This window comes from Terrapene carolina, unplaced genomic scaffold (genome assembly GCF_002925995.2).
Source record: "Terrapene carolina triunguis isolate 2854851 unplaced genomic scaffold, T_m_triunguis-2.0 Scaffold113, whole genome shotgun sequence".
In the NCBI taxonomy this organism is placed as follows: Eukaryota; Metazoa; Chordata; order Testudines; family Emydidae; genus Terrapene; species Terrapene triunguis.
The window spans coordinates 4,069,256-4,093,668 of record NW_020664464.1 but is presented as its reverse complement, the minus strand read 5'-3'; the positions used below and the strand labels follow the sequence as shown (position 1 = coordinate 4,093,668).

At 42.9% G+C, this 24,413-nt stretch overlaps 1 protein-coding gene across 1 annotated transcript in view; it reads right to left on the bottom strand.

Annotated features, from left to right (window-relative positions):
- The window catches only part of CNTLN (centlein), a 277,320-nt gene extending 261,211 nt beyond the window's left edge, over nucleotides 1–16,109 (bottom strand). Inside the window, exon 1 of the mRNA XM_024211087.2 lies at nucleotides 15,987–16,109. Within this exon, the coding sequence (XP_024066855.1) occupies nucleotides 15,987–16,109 (123 nt within the window). The remainder of the gene's footprint in view (nucleotides 1–15,986) is intronic.
- Nucleotides 16,110–24,413: the final 8,304 nt, after the last annotated feature.

The window sequence follows — 24,413 nt, the reverse complement described above, 5'->3', positions numbered from 1 at the left end:
CGGGCTCAACGGGTAGTGATCAACGGCTCCATGTCTAGTTGGCTGCCGGTTTCAAGTGGAGTGCCCCAGGGGTCGGTCCTGGGGCCGGTTTTGTTCAATATCTTCATTAATGATCTGGAGGATGGCGTGGACTGCACTCTCAGCAAGTTTGCAGATGACACTAAACTGGGAGGAGTGGTAGATACGCTGGAGGGTAGGGATAGGATACAGAGGGACCTAGACAAATTAGAGGATTGGGCCAAAAGAAACCTGATGAGGTTCAACAAGGACAAGTGCAGAGGCCTGCACTTAGGATGGAAGAATCCCATGCACTGTTACAGACTAGGGACCGAATGGCTAGGAAGCAGTTCTGCAGAAAAGGACCTAGGGGTTACAGTGGACGAGAAGCTGGATATGAGTCAACAGTGTGCCCTTGTTGCCAAGAAGGCTAACGGCATTTTGGGCTGTATAAGTAGGGGCATTGCCAGCAGATCGAGGGACGTGATCATTCCCCTCTATTCGACATTAGTGAGGCCTCATCTGGAGTACTGTGTCCAGTTTTGGGCCCCACACTACAAGAAGGATGTGGAAAAATTGGAAAGACTCCAGCGAAGGGCAACCAAAATGATTAGGGGGCTGGAACACGTGACTTATGAGGAGAGGCTGAGGGAACTGAGATTGTTTAGTCTGCAGAAGAGAAGAATGAGGGGGTATTTGATAGCTGCTTTCAACTACCTGAAAGGGGGTTCCAAAGAGGATGGATCTAGACAGTTCTCAGTGGTACCTGATGATAGAACAAGGAGTAATGGTCTCAAGTTGCAGTTGGGGAGGTTTAGGTTGGATATTAGGAAAAACTTTTTCACTAGGAGGGTGGTGAAGCACTGGAATGGGTTACCTACGGAGGTGGTGGAATCTCCTTCCTTAGAGGGTTTTAAGGTCAGGCTTGACAAAGCCCTGGCTGGGATGATTTAGTTGGGAATTGGTCCTGCTTTGAACAGGGGGTTGGACTAGATGACCTCCTGAGGTCCCTTCCAACCCTGATATTCTATGATTCTATGATTTTTCTACCCTGGCACAATGTAGAAAGACTCAGGACTTGCACTTCCTTCAGCCTCACCTGAAAAGGCAGTAAAATAGTAAACACTTGTCGATTTAAAAGTATTTCTCCTTGCACCTGGGCTAGGGGAAGGAAAACTCCTCTTCATGGCAGGGATCCTCCCCCAACCTCCCTGTGACTTCTATTTAGAATCCTTATTTTAATGAGCCTCTAGGTTAACCTCTTTCCCTACATGTTACCAAACCTTCCAGAAAAAAATTAACTCTGGGATAAGAATGTGAAATTTTAGGGAGAACAAATGGACGTTGTTTTTAGTTTTTTAGTTTTTTTTGTTGAGGGCGCAGGCATGCCTGTCTTTTAAAAATAAAAGCATTTATTCCTGGAGAATTTCTGCATCGAAAAATTTAAATTTCTGTGCACAATATTTTAAAACTCTACAAAATTCTGCATATGTTATTTGTCAAAATAACACAATATAATCATTTCAGTTTCAATTATTTTGGTAATTTATTTCAGAATACCTGTCAACAAGTGTGTAAACAATACAGACAACAGTAAAAAAGATTCCCCTAGGAGTAGAGAGCTAAAGAAACCCATCCGACAACCCAGTTCCAAGTTGGGGGGTACTGGAGGGGGCGGTGTGGGGCCCCCAGAGCCCAGACACCTGCAGGCCCTTCCCCCCAGAGCCCAGCTGCGGGCACCACCAGAGCCCAGACACCTGCACCCCTCTCCCTCAAGAGCCCAGCCGTGGGGCACCCCCTAGTCCAGACATCTGCACCGCCACAGCCTTTACTCCCCCCAGCTTCTTTACTGTCCTGTCGGGGGATCTGGTGTGATACAGCCCTGCCCTTTTTCATCCTTTGCCGTAGCTGGGTCTCCCGGGCTCTCCCCTGTCCATGGGAGAATGAGGATCAAACTGGGCAGCCAGAGCATGCAGCCGCTATCCCCGCCGAGCTGGGTGCCCAGCTCACTGTGAGCTGGGCTCTGCAGAGTCCAGTGCCCCTAGTGGTGGCCAGCAGCTCTGCAGCCCCAATTCTGCAGGGGAAACATGGAATTCTGCGCAAACTCTGCATTGCACAGTAGCACAGAAGTCCCCCAGAAGCATGCATTGCTCCAATAAGAAATGCTATCAGCCTGTGGTACTATATCAGAGGTAGGGATGAATGATCTCATTTACATGAAGTAAAAAACAAGCGAAATTTTTACCCAAATCTTCAAACCATAACTGAAATTTGAGAAAAGTTGATAAACAGGGGTGCTAAAACAATACAGAAGGAAAATGTACATTTTCTTTTTAAAAAGAATATTAAATCACCTATTAATCAATTAAACTGCATTAAATTACAGTACCCAAAAAAGCAGTAACTGTTCTACCTGTACTATTTGTTTTGGATGGTAGGACTCGACATTTAAGGATCAGCTATCCCCTTCAAACTATTAATGGGCAAACAAAGAATTATGAGGAGACGGTGCCAGACATGGTCTAAACTTCAGTGTACTAGTGGTAAGATACTGTGATCCAAATCAATGCATGCCTTTTACTTTTATTATAAAAATGCAGGATGGTGCAACTTTTTGTCAATTATGGAGACCAAAAGAGTCATGTTAAAATAATTTAACATAAGAATTAATGTTTTCAGCCACATGCTACTTGTAATAATCTATGATTTACACTTCCCTTGGTTAAAGTCTTTGTGAACTTTAACACCTGCAAAGAAAATTAGCGTCAAGACATGTACATGTACAGAATTTCTAATTATAACAATTGTAAAATGTCAGTCACTGAGTGCAGAAAGTTACCATTAAATATTTAGCCTTACTTCTCTCAAACTAGAGAAACAATTTTAGTTATTAAAATGTTTTGATTTAAATCTATTAATAATGACAGGTTTGGTCTAATAGAAGTAGCAACATTAGCTGACAATTATTACAGTGTTAAGAAAAAAAGTTCAAACAGCTTTTTTAAACTCTTGGCACAATTAATGGACTTGGTAAGACTGCTCCCTGAATGGTCTTGGGAGCCAAAAAATTTCTTCTGAAACAAGGCTACATAGCCAGCCTGAAGTTGGCACAAAAAGTTATCTCTACAGCTGTCAAGACCTGGGATAGATCAATCTTCAGTGTATCCAAGGACTGTTCAGTCTACTCAGTGTATGTTCGTTGCTCAGAGAAGTCAGCATGAGTGTACCCTGAGCAGCTGAGAACTTATATAGAGAGGGTAGAATACAGATGTCATTTAAAAGTTCCCCAAAATTACTCATTAAAAATAAAAGTATCCACAACAACACTGTATGTCAGAAAAAGAAGCTGTTCTCTCTGGAACCAAATGTGGAGGTTGGAAATAGAGATGTATAAAACATAAATATTCAGAGTGTTTTGGGAACTAAATTGAAAGTGAGATGGTCTCCCCTGAACAGCAAAGCAACTACAATGATTGCAGGTCACGTCTCAAATGGAGAAAGTGACAGTTTTGAAACAAAAACAGTGGAATTCTTCTTCAGTTTGGAATGAAAATAATTATACCTCATCATCATCATATTGGCAGACATATGGAAATGAATAACCTAGGCTCTGGTCCTGCTCACATTGAAACAAACAGAAGTTTCGCCATTTATTTTAATGGCAGCAGGAGCAGGACCCTAATCAGTGACTATAGACTAATAACAAACAAGTGCTACACAAAGTTCATGTTGCATGAATAACAACAACAAACATTTGCTTGGGACAATAGATCAGAAGTGCATGAGGCGTGGACCAGAGTCACAAGACATGGCTTCCCATTGCCCTTTCACTCCAGGTGATCAACTGCAGCTTCTTACTGCAACTAAATTCATACAATTTCTATTCCCCTTTGAAGGGAAATATGAACAAAAATACTGCTCTGGCCATCTATTTTGTTATTACAATGTATGTAAATGTACATCAAAATTGGGATAACCATCTGTTTGCTGGAAACCTGAAAATGCCATCCTCAGCATAATAAGACTTGAACACTTCTGATCTAAATAATGAAAAAAGATTTTCAGCCATTTCTTCAGCTCCTTTCCAAAGTAACAGAATCAAATTCTTAGGCTGTAGGAGATGCTTGCAATGCAGCTGTGAAAGACATACTGACAAACAGGAAACAAAACATAAATGCATCTTCTCCTTTGCCTTGAGCAACAGGACATTTATGAGAGTCTGGGTAGTGATGGATGACTATGTGGAGGAGCTTAAATTTTGTTTACATTTGTGCTACTTGTAGTGCTATGCACATGGAGAAATTGGGGAAGTCTATTTCCTCTGTATAACTGTATATATTAACTAAGTGTTTACCTCATCTAGGGTTTAGGGTGGGAGCTCATTTTAGTAGTTAGCATAAATTGAATAAATAACCAACTGACATAATACTTGAGATGTTATAACATCCAAAGCTTTTAGATATATACACAAACAACAGGTCACTGGAAAAGGGAAATGTTCCTTATCTCCTGACTTCAAGAAGTGGAATATCACCAAAACAAAAGGAAAAATTGGCAACACAAACTTAGGAAACAATGCATTTACTGTAAAAATATGAATGACAGAATTTATACCAGTGCATGCCCTGAAAGAGAAAAATGAAAGCGATGGAGGACAGAGGGAGCTATTGGTTTACTGTAGTTTTTAGGAAAAACTCTAGGTAAAATAATCAGAGATTGTATATTCTCTATGTTATGAACTGAATATTTCAATATGAAGTGAAATTATGCATGATTGTTGGGCTGGAAGAATTTGTACGGAAATGCAAAATAGGCTACTGAGATAAGCAAATATCAGATTAGCTTGTAAAGAATTTTTTGAAAAGGCATGCAAAGACATGGATGTTACAAATAGTAAAATATGTAGCAATAAAATTCTTAAGATGGATTTCTTTGGTCTCCCCTACCATCTAAAATGAAGTTTTCTAGCTAAAGGGAAGAAGTCTTTAATCAAGCTGTGGTATGAATTTTACACACAATTTTACACATACACTTGCTTCTTGATGTGTCTGTCACATGGGTTTTAAAATTACATCGCTAATATGCCAGCAGTGCACACTGAGTCCTACTGTGCTGGTGCTCTATGTAATTTTCAGTCACATACTTAACCCTTTAATAAAAATACAGTCCCCATGATCCATTCCTACTAAATAAGTGAATACACGGTATAGAATATTCTGGTGCATTATAGGGCCTGATACTTTGAGGTGCTGAGTTCCTCAACTCTCTTTAAAGTCATTGGAAGATTAGGGTATTCAGTACCTGACCAGAAGCGATTGGCACTTTAGAAAATCAGGCTCTAAAACAACAATGGAGTTATTTTCAAGTTCACAAGTCTCATCAATGGAAGCACACGGTATGCACAATCATATATAATTGCAAGATAGACACAATCAGGAAGAAAATATATATCTTGAAGTTATCGGTCCAATCAGCTTGAAGATAAAATGTCTTTAAGGCTGGCACTATAAAAATCTATTTTTTGAAATTCCTTCATACTGCAATATTAGAACCTACAATGAACACCTAATCTGTGGTATTAGAATAAAAAAAAAATGTGTCTCTCTTTTATCAGTTTAAAAGAATTTCCTTTTGTGTTGTCTCTATTAATAATTTAGGCAACAAAGAAGGAGTATTCTTTTGAACAGAAAGTGACAAAAGGGAACATACTGTCATTTACTATACCACAGAGATTACATTCTTATTCAGAACTCATATTGCTTGACGCACGTATGGACTACTGAAATTATAAATTTGTTATAGCCATGTTTTGGCAGCAATATTTAGTCTATACAAGAGCACCATACAGATGCCTTAGAAACTGTAACAGGTATTAATGGTTTGACATTATCTGCCATTATTCATAATTTCACAGGGAAACATTTGTTTTTGACCATGAAGTCTTAATATTACCAATTTTGCTGAAAATATTCATTTCAACTCATTTCTAATTGACAAGACTGTCCTGATATTTTGGTATCAAAAACACAAACATGATCAATTTTCATGTCTGCACTAAATGCTATCAAAGTGACTTTTTAAAGAGATTGAAAAGTAATACCTCAGTAGACTTATGGTTAAGGCTGCGGTTCTGTCACGGAGGTCACAAAAGTCCCAAATTCGGCTGGTGCGGCTGACCCCAGGGCCACCCAAGCAGCTGGCCCCGGGGTCAGCCGCACCAGCTGCTGCTTGGGCGGCTCCGGGGAGTGCCCTAGCAGTCTTCCCAGGAGTGGGCCTGGGACCAGCCACACCAGCTACTACTCGGGTGACCCCGGGCATCTGGCCCCAGGGAGCACCCAAGCAGCAGTCCCGGGGTCAGCCCTGGGGCCAGTTGCACTGGCCACTGCTGGAGCAGTGGCCAATGGGGCCAGTCGTACAGGGCAGCTGCTGAGGCAGACCCTGGGGCCAGCCACACTGGCTGCTTGCTGGAGCAGCCCCAGGCAGCTGGTGACAGTGCCGCTGGCCTCGGGCTGCTGGAGTAGCAGCAGTCCCAGGGGCCGCCCCAGAGGCCTTCAGAGCAGCAGTCCCAGGGGCCTCAGAACAGCAGTCACAGGGGCCTCAGAACAGCAGTCACCCCCCACCCCCAGTGCTGGGGCTAGCTGTTAGCCCCCAGGACCCTCCTAAACAGCGATGTCCTGGAGCCCCCCAGAGCAGCAGCACCCCAAGGCCCCAGGAGTTGCTAAGTTTTAATCAAGGGTATTTATATAGTAAAAGTCATGGACAGGTCACAGGCCGCGAATTTTTGTTTGTTGCCCGTAACCTGTCCATGACTTTTACTAAAAATACCCGTCACTAAAACATACCCTTACTTATGGTAAGATTGGGCAACATTGTAATTATAATAGATTAGTGTAGATGAATTACCAGCAATGCCTTATTCTTGCCAACACCTGCTGACACTGACTCTATGAGACATAATGTTCCCCCATGTTAAAAATAAATAGCTTTTTGATTTTAAACCCACCGTAAGAGAAGATTATGTACTGTGCCAGATTTTCAAAAGAGCTCAGCACTCAACAGCTTCCATTGTTCTTTTTAAAAGATGCACAGAGAAGACTATCACCATGCCTTGCATACCTTCCGCCAATCGTTAACCTGGTGCTTCTTGCCTTCTTAGTGTTTGACTCTGTAATGTTAACATTCTTTTAAAATCCTTTTTTGTATGGAACTACTTAGGGTTTTTTTGTTTTTGTTTTTTTAAGAAAATGAAAAAAAAAACCTCCATCCTGTTCAACTGTAACAAAATCCTACCTAAGTAACCATAAGGATTTGAATCCACAACCTTCAAATCCACAGCACAGAGCCCCACTACTTGAGCTAAAGATACCAGAGCAAATAGCAGTAGTAGGTTGTTAGCCTTTTTTATGCACTAGCCATTAGAAAGGAACATGACACACACTTTGCCAGTAGGTTACAGAACTATTTGTCAGACAGTAGTAGAATGCTGGAAATCAAAATTCTTGGGTTCTAGTCTTGATTTTGGGAAGGGAAGGCGGTCTAATGGTTAGACCATTGGGCTGAGAGTTAGGAATTTTGGCTGCTGTTTGTTAATGATTCTCTGCATTTGCATAATGCTCATTCATCTAAGTTTCAAAGCACTTCTGAATATGGGAATGCAGGAGTAACCTCATTTTACAGACGGCATAACCAAACACATAAATTTGGCATATTCATTTTGAGAGTCAGTGTGGCTAAGTCTTGGGTCTAATGCTAGCCCTGAAGCTCAGCTAAAAATAACTGCACAACTCTTTCAGATCCTTAGGCATCTGTCATTGATGTCACATCATGGTGCTACTAATGATAAGGCCTTACTAGATATGCTTTATAGGCGGAGAATTAACTATGTTCTGTAGCTAAGGATGCCTAATCTTTCTGTTTTCAGTTGCTTGTAACGTCCACAAAATGTAACTGTTTGGACTAAAATGGTTCGTGATTGCTCTGTGCCTCCTGATGAACTTTTTTTAAAATGTTTCAGCAAAAACTATGTGATAGTTGCTAGAGAGTGAGGCAGGTTAAAAACTGGTATATTTCATTTGCCAATATTAAAAAAAACAGTTAAAAAAAATTTCCAGTAGCCTCAGCATTTACAACAGGAACTTAAAATTTGGTAGGAAGATAGTCCTGAGACTGGAGAGGTGCCTTGCATAGGACAGTGAAAATCCATTCAAATATGGTTAAGTTATAAGCCATTGGGAAGGTGATTGGGGGGGGGGGGTAGACTAACCATTTGCACATGCTCAGTAGAACCTTTTAGAAACGTGCTCTTAATTTTTGGAACATTCCAGCTGCATTAAGCAAACTCCAAACTCCACAGAATTACAACTTCAATTTGGGGAGAGTAATTGCAGGAGCAGTAGCTTCATCTCCCAACTCAGCATACCATTTGGCCTAGGGAAAAGTGCGCTCATATGGGAGCCAGGAGACCAGTCCCCGCACCAAACCCAAGGGGCTACTAGAGATCTTTAAAAAATAAAAGTGGTAGGGAAAAAAAATTAATGTTGGCAAAAATGTCTGGTTTTAACCAGCCCTACTCTCAGCAACAATTGCACTTTTTTTTCTCAAACATTCCAAAAAAAAGTTCATCAGGTTGCAGAGACTTAGCATGAAAAATTTCAGTCCAGACAAGTTTGTCAAAGTTATAAACAATTGAAAAGAATAAATTAACTACAGAACATAGTTACTTCTCCATCTGTAAGGCATCGCTGGTAAGCCCTGATCATTGCACCAGTTCTAATCAGACTCATCGGACTCAGATTCCTTATGACAACATATCTGAGTTCTCACACACACACACACACACAAAAAACAGCTAGCATCCCTCGGCACCAATAAATGCATGGTCTTGGCCTAATCACTAATAAAACAAACTAGTATTTAATGAATGGAAGTACAGAGACTTTACCCCATTTTCAAGCAGAAATAGATGGATGTCAACACTGATGAAAAATCCACACCCCTGAGCGAGGTAGTTATACCGGCCTACCGTCCCCCTTCCGCCCTATGGTGACGGGAGAGCTTCTCCTGCTGACATAGCTACCGCCTGTCAGGGAGGTAGATTAACAACACTGACAGATGCAGCTAAGCTCTCCCGTCGGCATAGCAACATCTTCACTGAAGCGTTACAGCGGTGCAACTGCATTAGTGCAGCTGCGCCAATGCAGGGTTTTAAGTGTAGATCTGCCCTTAATTGCTGAAACTCTCAGATCAGTACAAAACTTTCTACTCTGAGTATTTTGGTTTAACCCATTTTTGTCACAAAGAAAAAGAGAAACAAACAAAGAAACCTTAGCCTGGGCAGGAGAACATTTCATTTTAAAGGGCTAACCAAAACATAAAAATAATAAGTGAGACACACAGGTAGAAAACTATTAGATTTATGGCACTTTCCTCATTTTTGTTTAGGAAATAACTATGATATGCGAAGAGAATAAGGTCCTTCTCAAACACCACCTCATAAAACTTCAAAGAAATAACAGCAATGAGGAGTTTATGTTCGTTATCATTGATATGGTTATGACATCAATTTTATCAATTTTTTCATAATTTAGAAATCCTACATTTACAAACATACACTATCAAGGAGGAATAATACTCCTTGGGTTATGTGAGATATTCGGCTGTTTCAGATGAAAAGCACGTCAGTTTTCAGGGATAGCTGAATATTCATCAGAGAGTCTGCTACAGGGACAAATTCTGCCATTATAACTCAGTAATCAGTCCCATGGATTTCAAGGGGAATGCTCCAGTAAAGAGGTACTACCAGGTGTGTGTGGTGGTTTCTCTCCCCTCACCCCCTTCTTCTCTGAGAAGAAGAGAAAAGAAGCCCAGCTCCCCAGGAAATCACTGTTCTTTTCCTGCATGGATAGGTGAAAGTCAGAGAGAGAAGGCTGAACATGTACATTTTTCACAAGACAGGAGAAGGGGGAGAGAGTGGAACCTCCGAGCCTGTAAAGTGCCCAGCAACTGAGCTGCTCCACTACCTTCTCCATCTGCTCTCTCTCCTCCCCTGCTATGAATAATGCAGCAGGCCAACTTCTTCATCCCTCCCCTGCTTGAAAAAGCCTATGGGTGGATGACTGTGCTCCTTTCTAGGGAACATCGCTCTGAATCTTGGAGAAAGAAATGGAGAAGCAAAGGCCACAGCTGCTATTGGAGGGTCTCTGCCTCTTTCCCTCACAACAGCCAGCTACTGCTGCTCATCCCTGTGGGACATCACATGAAAACACAGTACAATGGAACAAGGAGGGACCTAAAAGAGACAATGCAGAAAGTACCATGCAATGTGGTACAACTGAGAGGTCTGCTACCTAATTGCAGCCACTTACATCCCTAAAGTCTCAGTACTGCAAGGGAGTGGCCTTCACATTGATTCTTAGTAGAAACAGCATGCCAATCAGGGAGAACAAATTAACAAAAACTGTCTACAAATAAAGTTTATATAAGTTTAGACATTTTTATTTTAACTTCACTGTAAAGACTCAAAAGAAAAAAATAGATGATATTTAGAACTGAAAAATAGAATCACCTAATCTCTGTTAGCTGAAGAACAAGTGAGCAGCCAGCAGCATGCCTCTGAATGACTAGCTTTGCAGAGAGAATTGTAATACTTCTCTCCATGGTCCAAGCTGCTGTGAGCTCATCAGGCTTGTGCTCAAGTGTCTCCAGCGGCTTCTAGTCAGTTTCAGATCACAGTTCAAGGCCATGGGCCTAATCTTCAAAGCAAGTAATAGCTTAAGACATAGCTATGTAAAAGACCAAACTGCCTGTGTATTAACTGCCCCGACAATTGTGCTTCTCTAGAACAACACAGATCACAAAACCCAGGAAGAAGCACGTGAGAGCCGGAGAAATAGCACTCTCAACCAAGGCGATAAGGAGACAGAACTAACTTCCACAGATTTAGCAAATCACAAACCTGACCATCTTCACAGAGCACGACAAATCCTTCCACTTCAAAAAAGCCTTCCTGCCCGAGCAAGAATGACACTTGCAGAATGGCATTTTCTGCCTACAGAAATAGATATAAACCTATGACACAAACAAATCAACCAAAATATCCAAACCCACATAACAACAAGAAAAAAAATACCCTAGTTAGAGTTTTTAATACAGAAAACAGCTGGAGACTCCAAGAAGTCTACTAAAGATTTCACTATTTATTTTACATAGCAGATGCCAAGGTGATTCTAAAACAGAATACAGTAGCTAAAGCAAGTAACAGAGACTAGACATGTCATAATTCACTGTATGACCGTTGGCATGCCTTTTCTTCCCAAATCAATCCAGCCATAGAACGGGAACAGTAAAATCTCAATGAAAAACAACATGTTACACCTAAGTCTGTGTTTTCTTGGAACCTAAATACCTTGTGGATCTTTGCAAGAAAAGCACTATTTAAGTGAATCAAGAATGAAGGAAAAGGAAATTACTGAAATTTAAAGCTAGCCATTAAACTGACCATAGAGACCTCTATGCAATGCTTTTTTGCAGACAAAACATATGCATAATTACCAGCACACTGAATGTTAATGAAAGTGTGATAAAAGCAGCCATGCACTTAGCTTCAACTAAATTAATTACCTTCTGAGTTTTATTAGAATTGGCATCCTATAGGATTGGCATTTTGGATTACTAGTTTATTTTTACCCACCTCGCTTTAGATAATCCAGTAATCCTGGATTACAATACAATGATGCCACTTCTCAGAAAAACTTTTTTCCCTGCTACAGGCTGGTGGTACTTTTAGGAGTGGCCCTGGTCCAGGCCAAACTATCACCTACAGCATTGCCAACTCTCACAATTTTATCATGAGTCTCACAATATTTATTCTTCTTCTTTAAGCCCCAATTCCTGGAGTCAAGAGATGGCAGGAGAATCTCAGTTTTCATTTTAAAAAATGAAAGAAGTTTCTAGCTGTCTGGTTATGCAGAGGAGCCTGACAGTTTGAAGTGAATGTACCCTGAAGGCTCATAAAGCAGAAGATGAATAAAAAGAATCCAAAACATATTTGAGGGTTTGGAGTTTTTTAAATCTCATTATTTTGGGGGAGACTAATTCATGATTTTTGAACACCTGGGGTGGCAACACTACATCTATGCTTAGTTTCCCCCATCATGTGATGGAGACTGGATTACATCTCGGCTTGGTGGGATGGGGACAGCAGAATTGGCAGGTCCTATCTCCCAGTAGAGTCACAGAGAGACAGACACCCTTGCCTCCCTACCTGAAGGGAACAGGGAATACTAGGAAGAGAACAGGGAGTATCAGGAGTACTCCCATTGGGAGACCTGAAAGGGAACAGTAGCAGCGGTGGTTAGATTTCATCAGGTAAGGATAAAGACTGCCTGGGATGACATGTGAACCCCTAATACAAGGGGAGGAAAGTCACCCTGACCCTTGTGAAAGGGTTGTGGAGGCTCAAGATGGCTCAGGAGTGCCTGGAACTGATAGGTGATTCAGACCTGACGAGAAGGTGTGGATGGGAAGAGTTTCTAGTTTAAGTGTTAGGATTAGAACTAGCTGAGAAACTGAATTTCAGTTCTGCAAAACAAAATGCAAGAGTTTTTGAAAATATTTGATCTCAAATTGCAACAAAAACCCAAAACCTTAAAGTTTTCCATGGAACCGAAATTCAATATTTAGTCTCAAACAAACAAACTCTGAAATGTTCCTGCTGTGGGAACAGATCACAGTTTTGGAAACAAATTACTGCTCTCCTAGGGAGCCCACCAGCCCGGGGAGTCCCAACTACACAGCAGCCTGGGGAGCTCCAGCTCACCAAGCGGACTGCTGAGAAGAAGAGGCAGAAAACCTGCCTAGTTTATGTCAGAAACCTATCTGATTACTGTTGGAAGTTTCATCAAAATTGACACACTCTGCGGGAACATGTCAATTTCTACAAATCCATATTTTTCCAACAGAAAAATATTAATTTGTAAAATTTCCAAACAGCTCTAGCTCGGATATATTTTGGGTGCTGGTAAAACTGTTAAACTGGGCCCCAAGTAGACTTTATTTTGGAACTTTAATTGTTTGTTGGACAGGAAAATAAACCCCACCCACCAAGTTCCTCTTTAAAACCATTTACATAATACTTACATGCAATTTTCCAATTCAGCTAGTCTTTATAAAGTGACACATCTCTTGGAGTATAGCATACAGAGGTTTACAAAGAAAGCCTAACATTAAGATAACTTATATAGAACAACTCATCCTATTAGACCCTGAATATGTTACAAGCTACATTAATAGGTATAGTTTAATTTACTACTAAAATTGAGACTCTGGTGGTATAGAATGTAGCTGTTTAACAGCACACAGCAATGGTACACGCCAGTTTAGGACAGGAACTGAAGAATGCCACATCCACTTCAAACGGCAATGGGAATATAGGTAGATAGAATTTCATTAAACAAACCAGTCATGATTGGGACCACTTTGTAGTTGCCATGCTTTCTACCTCCCACTTTCCTCCCATCCTGTTAAAAACTACGATACTATAATATTAAACAAAGCTTTTTAATATATAGAAAATGTGAAAGCAACAAGAGATATAAATAAAGGTTTTTATTCATTTTAAACATTCTTATATTCAATTTTCTTTAAGACAACTATATACTCATTGTTTAAAAGTCAGACCTACATGTTATATGCAAACTGTGAAGAGATCTGAAAAAACAGAAACTGTAAACTGCTGCCACATAGATTTACAGCTTTAAGAGTATGTGACTACCTAAATGAAAATTCAGATGTTCCTCTATTCACTGTACCGTAGTTGTAAAGCATACCTTCTGGTTCCCCAAAAGGATGGGACAATACTGAAAGTACTTTCATTCTGTTCTCTTATTCCACTTGGGGAAAAGCATTTGAATGAATAGCTCTGCTCAGAGCTGAGTGTAGTACAAGTGTCTGTTTATAGATATGGTAATAAAAATCTCACTTTGGTGTTCACCTGACTACAGCTGGAATGAACTCAACAAGAGAGGAATACTACAAGTAAATGAATGAATATATAATCTGTTGTCTGTGAAGGGGGAAATTTACATGTCTAACTCCCAATGACTTACAATGGGAATTAGGTGTCTCACTACCATTTGTGCTTTTGAATGACTATAGGGTATGTCTCCACAGCAGCTGGAAGTGTGCTTCCCAACACATCTGTCTGCCTGTGCTAACTCCACTCAAGCTAACGCACTAAAAACAGCAGCATGGCTGTGGCGGCACAGGCACCCAAATACATACCCAGGACGTTGGGCGAGTTTGTACTAGGGCTAGCCACTGTGACTGCACTATTTTAGTGCACTAGGTCAAGCCGAGCTAGCGCGTTAGTCTACCAGTGCACAGACGCATACTCCAAACTGCTGTAGAGACATAACCCTAGTTACTTTAATGCCAAGCTATAATGCCAGCGTGATTAGAAACTCAATTTTTCAACTTCTTGTAGGTAGTGTAAAGATGCTCACTGTGTAACATGAAAATACCCTGTTAAATAAAGAGATCTGATTATTATATTATTGTATAATGTTTCTCAAAACAAAACCTCACTGTTGTAATGTTTATTTTGTCTCTGATATTTTCATGGCAATGATTTGTAAACTTGTTAAAACTTTCTAAATAAATTAGTTAAAAAAGAAGGTCAATTTGTTCTGTTCTGATGTGAATATAATCAATTTTATTAAACTCAAGTGAAGTGCATTACAGATATAACTCATTTTAATTATACTGTAATTCCTGTTCAGCCAACAAGTTAGTGCAGAGTCTTCTCTTAGTGAATTTTCCCTCCATAGGTGAAGGGGAAGAGAAAACTCAGTGAGTTTTCATTATCAGGGAGAGCTTATTTAACTCTCCCTTCATCATTTAGGCAATGAGTGAGGATCCCAAGATCTGTGGGTGTCCTGTGCCTCTACATAGCTACTCTTATGGATCATTCCCACACAATAAGGCTCTGTGAGAAGCCATGCTTCCATTAGCTGTCTACTTCTACATCTGCAGGGCATAGAAGTGGTGTATAAATACTGCTTGAGCAAGGTTAACATCCACTGGGTCTAATAGAGATGCTTTATTCTCTCCCTGTGCCTTCCTGACCCTGTTAACAACAACCTGCAGAGACCCAACCAGGCCAACTTCTGCAAAAGGAGTGGGAAGGAACATGCCAGAGAACTAGTACCCCAACTGCCCCATTGCTGAGCCCCCTTGCCAAAATCCTCTTCTTGTTTGGCAAATATTTATAGCAGAGTGCAGTGATAAGGTCTTATCCTTCCTTATTTTCATTAAATATGCGTATTACCAAACAGAAGCGATTAAACTATAACTGTCAAGATTACTCAGGTGTCTCTCTATGATGCATTATCCCTGCTTTGTGTAGTGTTTGAACAATGATTCACTGAGGTAACTGACAGTAGGCCACCCTTTGCATTTCAAGAAACTGCATGACACGTGCCACAAACCCTCGCTTTTAAGCCAACGCGGCTTTATTCAAGGACCAAAACGGTGCAATCAAATTGCTGTCACAACCGCAGGCGTGATTCGTCATTCTGGTTGGGATGCAGCACAGAAGGAGGCAGGTGTAGCTCCTAACCTTGGTCGGGGGGGGGAGCCTGCCGGGCTGCTCTTTCCAACAGGGGGCAAGTCGGCACCACTGAAATGCAGCTAGCTCCGGGGTGGCGCAGGCGGCTGAACGCTGGCCCGGGCACAAAGGGGTGCGGCAGAGGCCGGCGGCCCGCAGGGGGGCTCAGGGCCTCCCTAGCCCAGGCAGCGAGGGGCGGGCAAGGACCAAGGCAGTCCTAGCAGGATGCGCGCTCGGGGCGGGGCTGGAAGGTCCCCACCCGGAGGAGACCGGGCAGGGGAGGAAGAACCGGGGGTGCCCAGGTGGGGCGGGGGGGCTCCGTGGGGGCATTGCCCCCCCTCGCAGCCCTGCCCAGGGCCGGGAGGACCTGCCCTCTCTCTGGTACCTGGCACTGACTCAGCTCCTCAGCCAGGTTCCTGAGCTCTTCCTCCAGCTCCAGGACCCGAGATGCTGCTGCTGCCGCCGCCGCCGCCGCCGGGAGCGGCTCCTTGCGTTTGCTGGAAGCCATGCTCGGGGAGCAGGTCGCCGCTCTGGGCCTAGGGGAAAGGGATGCACACCTTCTGCCCGCCCGCTCCAGAAAAAAAAGTTACCGTGAACAAAGCACATTAAACTATCCTGCTTTTTTTTTCCATTGACCGTGCGCGGGCGGCGCCGGAAACCGCAGAAAAAAGGACGCAGCGCGATGATGACGACGACGTCAGTTTAACGGACAGCAAAAGAGCAAGCGGTGGGGAGAAGGGGTTGGAAGGTTAGCTTCGTTTTCGGCAGTTCATGGGTCCCGAACGCGCATGCGTGGGTTTTTTCGCGCCGTTGGCTTCGCTCTTTGCCGCCCTCAGCGCCGAGCTGGTGGCCGAGTGAGCGCTGCGTAGCGAGGGGGGCGGTGTAACGAGGGTGATGGGGCCCAGCTGTAGATCCAGCCTTGTGACCTAACCATTAGAAGGGGTGGGACCGGAACCAGCAGTGGGCTGGGTCCAGCTGGGGCTTCGGGCCGGATCAGGATCCAGTTGGTCTTGGCGTACTGAGAGCCGCTGGATACGGAGGGGAGGAGACAGGGTGCTTGGCTTGACTTCGGCGTGAGGTGCTCAGGGGCAGCACTCAGCCACCATTGAAGTCAATGGGTGGCCGCTAGTGTTCCATAAACCTCCCCCCGCCCGTGTCTGCTCCCTCCGGCCCCGCGACTCCCCAGTGGGAGGGGAATGCCACGTGGGTACCGGCGTTTTGCACAAAAATCATGAATGCAGGAGTTGAGCCATGATTGCACAGGGCGTGTAAATGCCCAGCTCTTCGCATACACATTTCCTCCCTTTGCTTCTCCACTGCAGGTGGACTTCTGCAAATGCACTTAAGTGCGTCCTCTTCCATCCCCCCATTCTGCACTCCCACACACCGCTGAAAACGTGGGGCCCTGAATGTGTTGCTGCACAACATACAAATAAAATCCTTCATCTCCCAGAAAGGGGGTTTGGGGGACTTCCAACGGGCTGCTGCTGCTGCAAGCTTTAGTTCAGGGGGAAATTCCATTCTCTTTAATGATGGTTTTCTCTAGGGAAGCACTTTTGGATCACACTTGAAATGAGTGTTTCCCTTGATCACTTTTAGTCTTCCTTAGCCCAAAGGGGGGGAATTGACAGGTCTTTATCAGCCCGTAGCCCAACATTTTTATATTTGTTTTCCAGCCCCTTGATAAACTGTTCTGATCCATCAAGTTCCTTTGATAATCCTTAGAGCCTCCCAGGCAAAAGTCTCAGTTCTGGTATAAGGGCCGGTATCCTGATTAGCATGAGTCTAGCCCATCTTTCCAAATCGTCATCTCAGAGCGCCTATATTTGCAGCCAGCAGCAGCGTGAGAAGAACATCAGCATATACAAGATTCTTATTCAAGCCCAAATAGTTCATTTTAATGTGCATCTATTTCAAATGAAGCATCATTTAACTTAGGTCAGGTTTTACTATAAACATTTGATGGTATAGTAATGTCATTTGGGGTGTGTTTTTATTTCATTTCTATACTGGCAAAAGCACTAGGTGTAGACAAAGTTATACCAACATAAAAGTGCTTTTGCTGGTTAGCAAGAGTACTTTCTTAAGCACAATCATCAAAGAAACAAAACAGGATGCCACCTACTGGCAGCCTCCAATATCACTAATTCAAAAAGAAAATTCACAGAATTATAACACTAATTTTCTTTTAAATTAAAAGTGCTATTCTGCTAACAAGTTTTATGTTTTAAAGGTTTACTTTTTGCCAACTCCCCTTCCCTCCTCCCTACAATCAACAGTTTTGTGCAAAGCAATCCAACACCAAAGGGAAGTAACACCTTAACATCAGTAAACAATAGAAACCAAGATTGTCAAGACTGTTGCTAACAACTGGAAAGTCCTAAAACATTTTACAATTACCAATTTATACAGATCTCAAATATACAGTATACCCTTGGAAATTCACTTACATGAAAATGTCTTGTTTAAATGCTGAATTCAAGATACACTCCCCACCAGTCAGTTTTTTAAAGCTAAATAATTTTAAAGCCCCTCTTTGAATTCTGTGTAATAGGAGTTATTTTTCAAGTTATTTTTCAAGTCCTTTGGTTATGGCAGTAAATAAGTACCACAATTATGTGGGCTGTCAAAAGTATAATAAAGTCAAAATGTTACAGAACTTGGTCCTCCCTCAGCATGGGGGGGATGTACTACATGACCTCTCAAAGTCCCTTCTAGCCCTGGATTTTCGATTCTATGATTCTAATAAAATCATTGCTGGATTGAGACAATTCAGTGCCCTAGGCACACCTGGTCCCACCCCATGCCTTGGATTCACCTCACTTAGAATGTCAGTGACAGGTACTCACTCCTTCCTGTGAAGAAAGAGGAGCAACAGGAATCTTCTCTGCCCCCTGGACAGGCACAAGTGACATCAAGAGGCCCTCAGCACTTAGCAAAGCACCAGGGTATAGCTACCTGGGTGGATTCTACTGTTTTCTTCTCCTGCCACCCATAGACCTCAGGTGGGGTGGGCCTGGTGGGGCTTCCCAAAGCTGTGGGAGTTGGTGTTAAAAGAACATTGAGGTAACTAGAGCTGTTGTTTCAGGCTGCCTGAAGACTCAAGCAGACATCATTGCACTGGAAATTACATTTTCAAGTTTTTCTTCATAACCACAAAGGCTGGCAATTTTGTCTTTTAAAATGAAATCTTAGATTATATCTACATTACAGACCTTGTGCAGGCATAGCCCATTAGTGTAGACACAGCCTACAACAACAGATGGAGTTTTTCTGTCAGTGTAGGAACACCTCCTCTGCACGATGTAAGGTACCTCGGCAGAAGCACACTTTTATTGACATAGCTGTATCTACACTGGGGGTTTGGTCAGCATAACTAGGTCGGGGTGTGTCTTCACTCCCATGACTGATGTAGGTCTGCCAATATAACTTTTAAGTGTAAGCCAAATCTTAAATTCAGACATAGTCACATCACTCAGAAACTGCAGCCCTTAGGACACGTCTCTTTATGCAGTGGAATAAATGAGAGTGAGAGGAAATAAACAAACCCACACAGCACCAGGGAAAGAGGAGGTTAATAATCTGTCTTGGATATGGGGGTGAAACTGGCCCCACCCAACAATACCTGCCAGCAATATCAGGCCTGGAGGGAGGGATCGCCAGCTGGAAGTAATTAAAAGAAGGAAGCAGATCATGAATTTAGGAGAGGGGCTGAATAGCTAAGCCTTGGGACTGGATTTTATGTTGTCTAAACTGGGATTTGTTTCTTAACAAAGTTGAATCCCAGGGAAGGGGGTGAATGTTGACCCTACATGTGTTGCATAGACTGTTTCATAGAGTAACTAGGAAAGTCACCTGGTTATAGAGGGGTTATTTGAAAAATAAAAGGGTGGAGATCTGCATTAGAGCTCTGAAAGGGCATGAAGAGGACACGGCCACCCAGGCTGAATGCACAAGAGATGATGCCCTTCATAACCCTAGGAGTGGCAACTGGAAGGGACAGCAGAGTCTAGGACCACCCAGACTTCATGCATTCACTAGAGGACACATATGAGGCTCTTCTTAGCCCTAGGGATGGTAGCTGGCAACACACACCCACACATCCTTCACCCTTACCAGCCCATTCTGTGCATACACCACATGATACACAAATACACACAAGAACCCCACTGTACATTCATCCCATATATTAAAGATCAGCTTTACAAGCATTGTTGTGATTCAGGATTTACACTGGCATGCCCTGCTGCAAAACTTGGTGAGTGCTCAAGTAGCAATACTTTCATCAAGAGGAGAGCTGGTGATGAAGAAAAGCAGCTGTAAGGAGCCAGGCTAGGAATCAGGTTGGGCAAGAAGATGCATTGTTTCAGTACTTCCCCTTAGCAGTCCCTACAAGTAGGACCTTCTGCATCAGAAACCTTACAGGTGAGTAATTAGTGATGTCTTTTTCTGCCCCAGTCAAGATGAATTCTTTTTTGGGTTTCAGGTTTGGTGTATCTGGCGCATTTTATCGGTTAAGAACATATTTAAAGGAAATAAAAATTAGTTTTTATTGTTTTTTAGTAACACATTTTTAGACTAAGAACCATAGTCTGACCTCAGTTTAGTGCCATTATGAATGGTTTATGTGATCCATCCAGCAAATGGGCTTTCTCAGTATGGTTGGACATAGCCAGTAGATCCTTACCTCCAATTCAACAGTCCTGATCTTCTGAGGTGCTGTGTGCTCTCAAATCCTATTAGTGCCAGCAGATGTGATATTAGTTTTGGCAAGGGACAGATTTAGAAATAGGTACTACAGGCCCATGCCTAGAGCTCTGTCTCTTGGAATCACTTGGAATAATAATTATGTTAGAATTTCAACTTAAAAAAAAAAAAAGGTTCTAGCCCTCATGGTTGAGAAGAAAAACTTGAAAACAAGAGGCGAGCATAACCAATGCCATGACATCCGTCTGTATCTTCAGGTAGCTTGAAACAATAGCTGAAGGGGCTGAACTGCCCCTTACATCATCATAGGCCGTTATCTCAGTTGTGTGGACTCTAGCAAATACCATCCCAACAGTGGACTTTGTGTGTGGTAGGAGGACAGTGCCACAGCCTGGCCCACTCATCCAAGTAGATTCACCACAGCTGCTGGGGTAAATACTAGAGCCCCGGCTGCTGCCATTCTTTCCTCTCTAGAGGGGCCCTGCTTTTGCTCTTTGGGGGAGAGCAGGAATGACCTGTGTCACTACCCCAGCCTCTCTGGGAGGTAAGGTGGAGGCCCTGCTACTACCACTAAAAATGTGGAGGGGACACAGCAGAAGTGGGGCCGTGTGGTAGAGTCGCAGTGCAGGTGCCTATGTTGTGGTGTGCCTAGGCGGCTCAATCTGGCTCTGGTTCTGACAATGGTGTGGAATTAAACAAGGCTTTAACTTTGAAAATAGATAGCACCTTCAAGATGAAATCTCAAGCACTTTGCAAAAGTGGGCAAGTACAACTATCCCCTTTTTACATGATGATGACACATAGCAAGGTTAAGTGATTTACTAAAGGTCACACAACAATAGCCTGATTCAGGTGTTGATTCAATGGGCTTTAGACCCATTTAGACCAGGCCCCCCAGTCTGAGCTGGGACTAGAGATCACAAGATTTATGATTCTCGGTCCTTTGTTTTAACAATTAGATACACTAGTTTTCACGGGGGGACATGCCTATTTAGACAAAAAATTACAACAATTTAAAACATTTTCTCTAGTTTACAGGTAGATTGTTTATTTAAGATAATATGCATAATACATTTTACAGGTATTCTATTTCTTAAAAACAAAACAAATACAGTTTTTCTGCTCCTAGTTTTTGTGTTTGTTTTAAACAGTTAACCATGAGATTTAACAATATTGCTATTTACTCTATTTTAAATCTGACAATTCTAAAACCACTTCAGATGAGCAAGCAAAATACTACTTTATTTTCTGCTTGCATTGTGGTATTAGCTAAGAGTTACTAAGAGGCTACTTTATACTGCAGTTTTTCAGCTGCTAACACTGTTCCCAAAAGCAGTGTTTGCTATAAATTCCCAGCTTTGGGGAATACAAAATAGATACTGCACATTGCATTCTAGGGTGGTACTGCAGAGTCAGCCCAACTTGAACTTTTCTTGCAGCCTGAACTCCATCATCACAGTGGGATTTAACTGCCTCAATCCAAAGAGATGGGACTCATGTATTTTGGCAGCAATGTGAAGTTGAAACTTTGAACTTTCCTGTCCTACTGTGGTTGAGTTTAGAGTAACAAAAAGTGGGAGTTTGATTGTTGATTCAAGTTTTTAGGCACACATTTTCTGTACAAGACCTCTTCCTTTAAATATGGAATGTGTTAAAATATACACCTATGATGTAAACACCTATATTTTCAGATAAACAGCGTTACAGTGAGTCTGCTAGAGATGAAGGAAACAATAAAGATTGTTCCAGGATTAATTCAGGAATTAAAAACTTTCTCCCCACAGTCAAGATTTTTTTTAACACTAACGTCCCCAAAGTTGGCTTGAGTTTAGTCAAATCCATTCTCAAGTTTGTTATGGGTGCTTTGAAAATTAGCACAGTGATGAGCACAATATAAGATAGACAGAAACTGAGCATGGCCATGTGCCCTCCCAAGCACACCCTTTATAGCATGTCACAGCCTACATTTCCCTCTTGGTCTTTGGCTGCTCTCCCCAGCCTCCAACACCTTCCAGGCTGAGATGACATAGGCCTCCAGCTAGATCACATAACAGTTCCACCCCTTTGTGACATTACTGACATAACCTGTGATCGTATAGATCATTGTTGCAACCACTGTTATATATTTGCAGCATATATTGTACAAAGGTTGTCGTGTAAGGTGTCTATGGAAAGGTTATGATTTGCTGATTATGATTATGCTAGCTGTATGTGTGTATCATTTTTGTAGTTGAAGTTATGAATATTGGCTATGTCCTTGTATCGTAATCTGTTTTGATTCTAAGTAGCCTCAGTGAAAGATTTGGTCAGCTTCTTGAGAAGGGACTATTCTCAGGAAGTGCCCAGTCAAGAAACACTTATCTGACAATGGACTTTGGGAGACCTCAATCCACATCTGAGATTTCCTGGGAACGTTCAAACTAACATGTAAACAATGGCGTCGGCCTGTAAAGAACTGAGTCATGCATGGACATGTGACTTGCCCATGTGACTCCAAACTCCATCTTGCTGTGATCTTTCACAGGAGAACCAAGGGGTTTCCACCCATAAGAGAAAGCCTATAAAAGGCTGCTGCATCTCCTTAATCTTGTCTTCAATCCTGCTTCTTGCCTCTGGAGGAACCTTGCTACAAACTGAAACTCTGAACAAAGGACTGAATGACCCATCCCAGCTGTGGATGTACTCCAGATACTTGATTTGTGCCTGCAGTTTATTCCATCGCTACTACAAGCCTGAACCAAGAACTTTGCCATTATTGTATGTAATTGATTCCATTTAACAAATTCTAGCTCTCATTTATATTTCTTTCTTTTTATGAATAAACCTTTAGATTTTAGATTCTAAATGATTGATTGGCAACAGCATGATTTGTGAGTAAGATCTAACTTGTATATTGACCTGAGTCTGGGGCTTGGTCCTTTGGGATCGGGAGAACCTTTTTTCTTTTACTGGGGTGTTGGTTTTCATAACCATTCGTCCCCATAACGAGTGGCATTGGTGGTGATACTGGGTATTGGAGTGTCTAAGGGAATTGCTTGTATGACTTATGGTTAGCCAGTGGGGTAAAACCAAAGTCCTCTCTGTCTGGCTGGTTTGGTTTGCCTTAGTGTGCAAAGGAACCCCAGCCTTGGGCTGTAATCACCCTGCTCTAAGCAATTTGTCCTGAATTGACACTCTCAGAAGTGTCCCACCAAAGGCAGCATCGTTACACCCTTCCAAGGCCCACAAAGTCCAAGAGCAACAAAAAGAAACATAGGGTTAGATACACAAAGGGACTTAGACTCCTCAGGTATCGATACAGGTGTCACTGGCATTCCCAAAAACCCCACTCAGCTGCCACCTGACCCTGTAGGTGCCTAAACTCACTCTGCATCTAAATTTTTGCTGTAAAAGTTCCCAGGGCACCTACATTTCTGCTGTGGGAATACACACTGCTGTCTCACTCTTGGCATATGGATGCCTAAGCCCTGGCGAGATTCATAAACTACGGGGAGAAGAGGGAAGATAGGTGCTCCTCTGCCTAATTCATCTGCAGGGCCCAATGTGGAAGATGTGCTCAAAGGCCGCTTAGCTCTACACAAAACATCTGGGGTGGGGGGGAAAGGAGGACTGCCTTCATAACTTTTATCCCAGTAGTCAGAGCAGGGGCGGGCAAACTTTTTGGCCTGAGGGCCGCATCGGGTTTCTAAAATTGTATGGAGGGCCGGTTAGGGGAGGCTGTGCCTTCCCAAACAGCCAGGCGTGGCCCAGCCATGCCCGCTATCCGAACCCTTCTGCTTCTCGCCCCCTGACGACGCCCCCCCCGACTCCTGCCCCATCCAACCCCCCCATTCCCTGTCCCCTGATCGCCCCCGGAACCCTTGCCCCTGACTGCCCCCCACTGCCCCATCCAATCCCGCCTCTCCTTCCTGACTGCCCCCCGGGACCCCTGCCCCCATTCAACCCCCCGTTCCCTGCCCTCTGACCGCCCCGACCCCTATCCACACCCCTGCCCCCTGTCCACCACCCCGAACTCCCCTGCCCTCTATCCAACTCCCCCTGCTCCCTTACCGCACTGCCTGGAGCACCGGTGGCTGGTGGTGCTACAGCCACGCCGCCTGGCTGG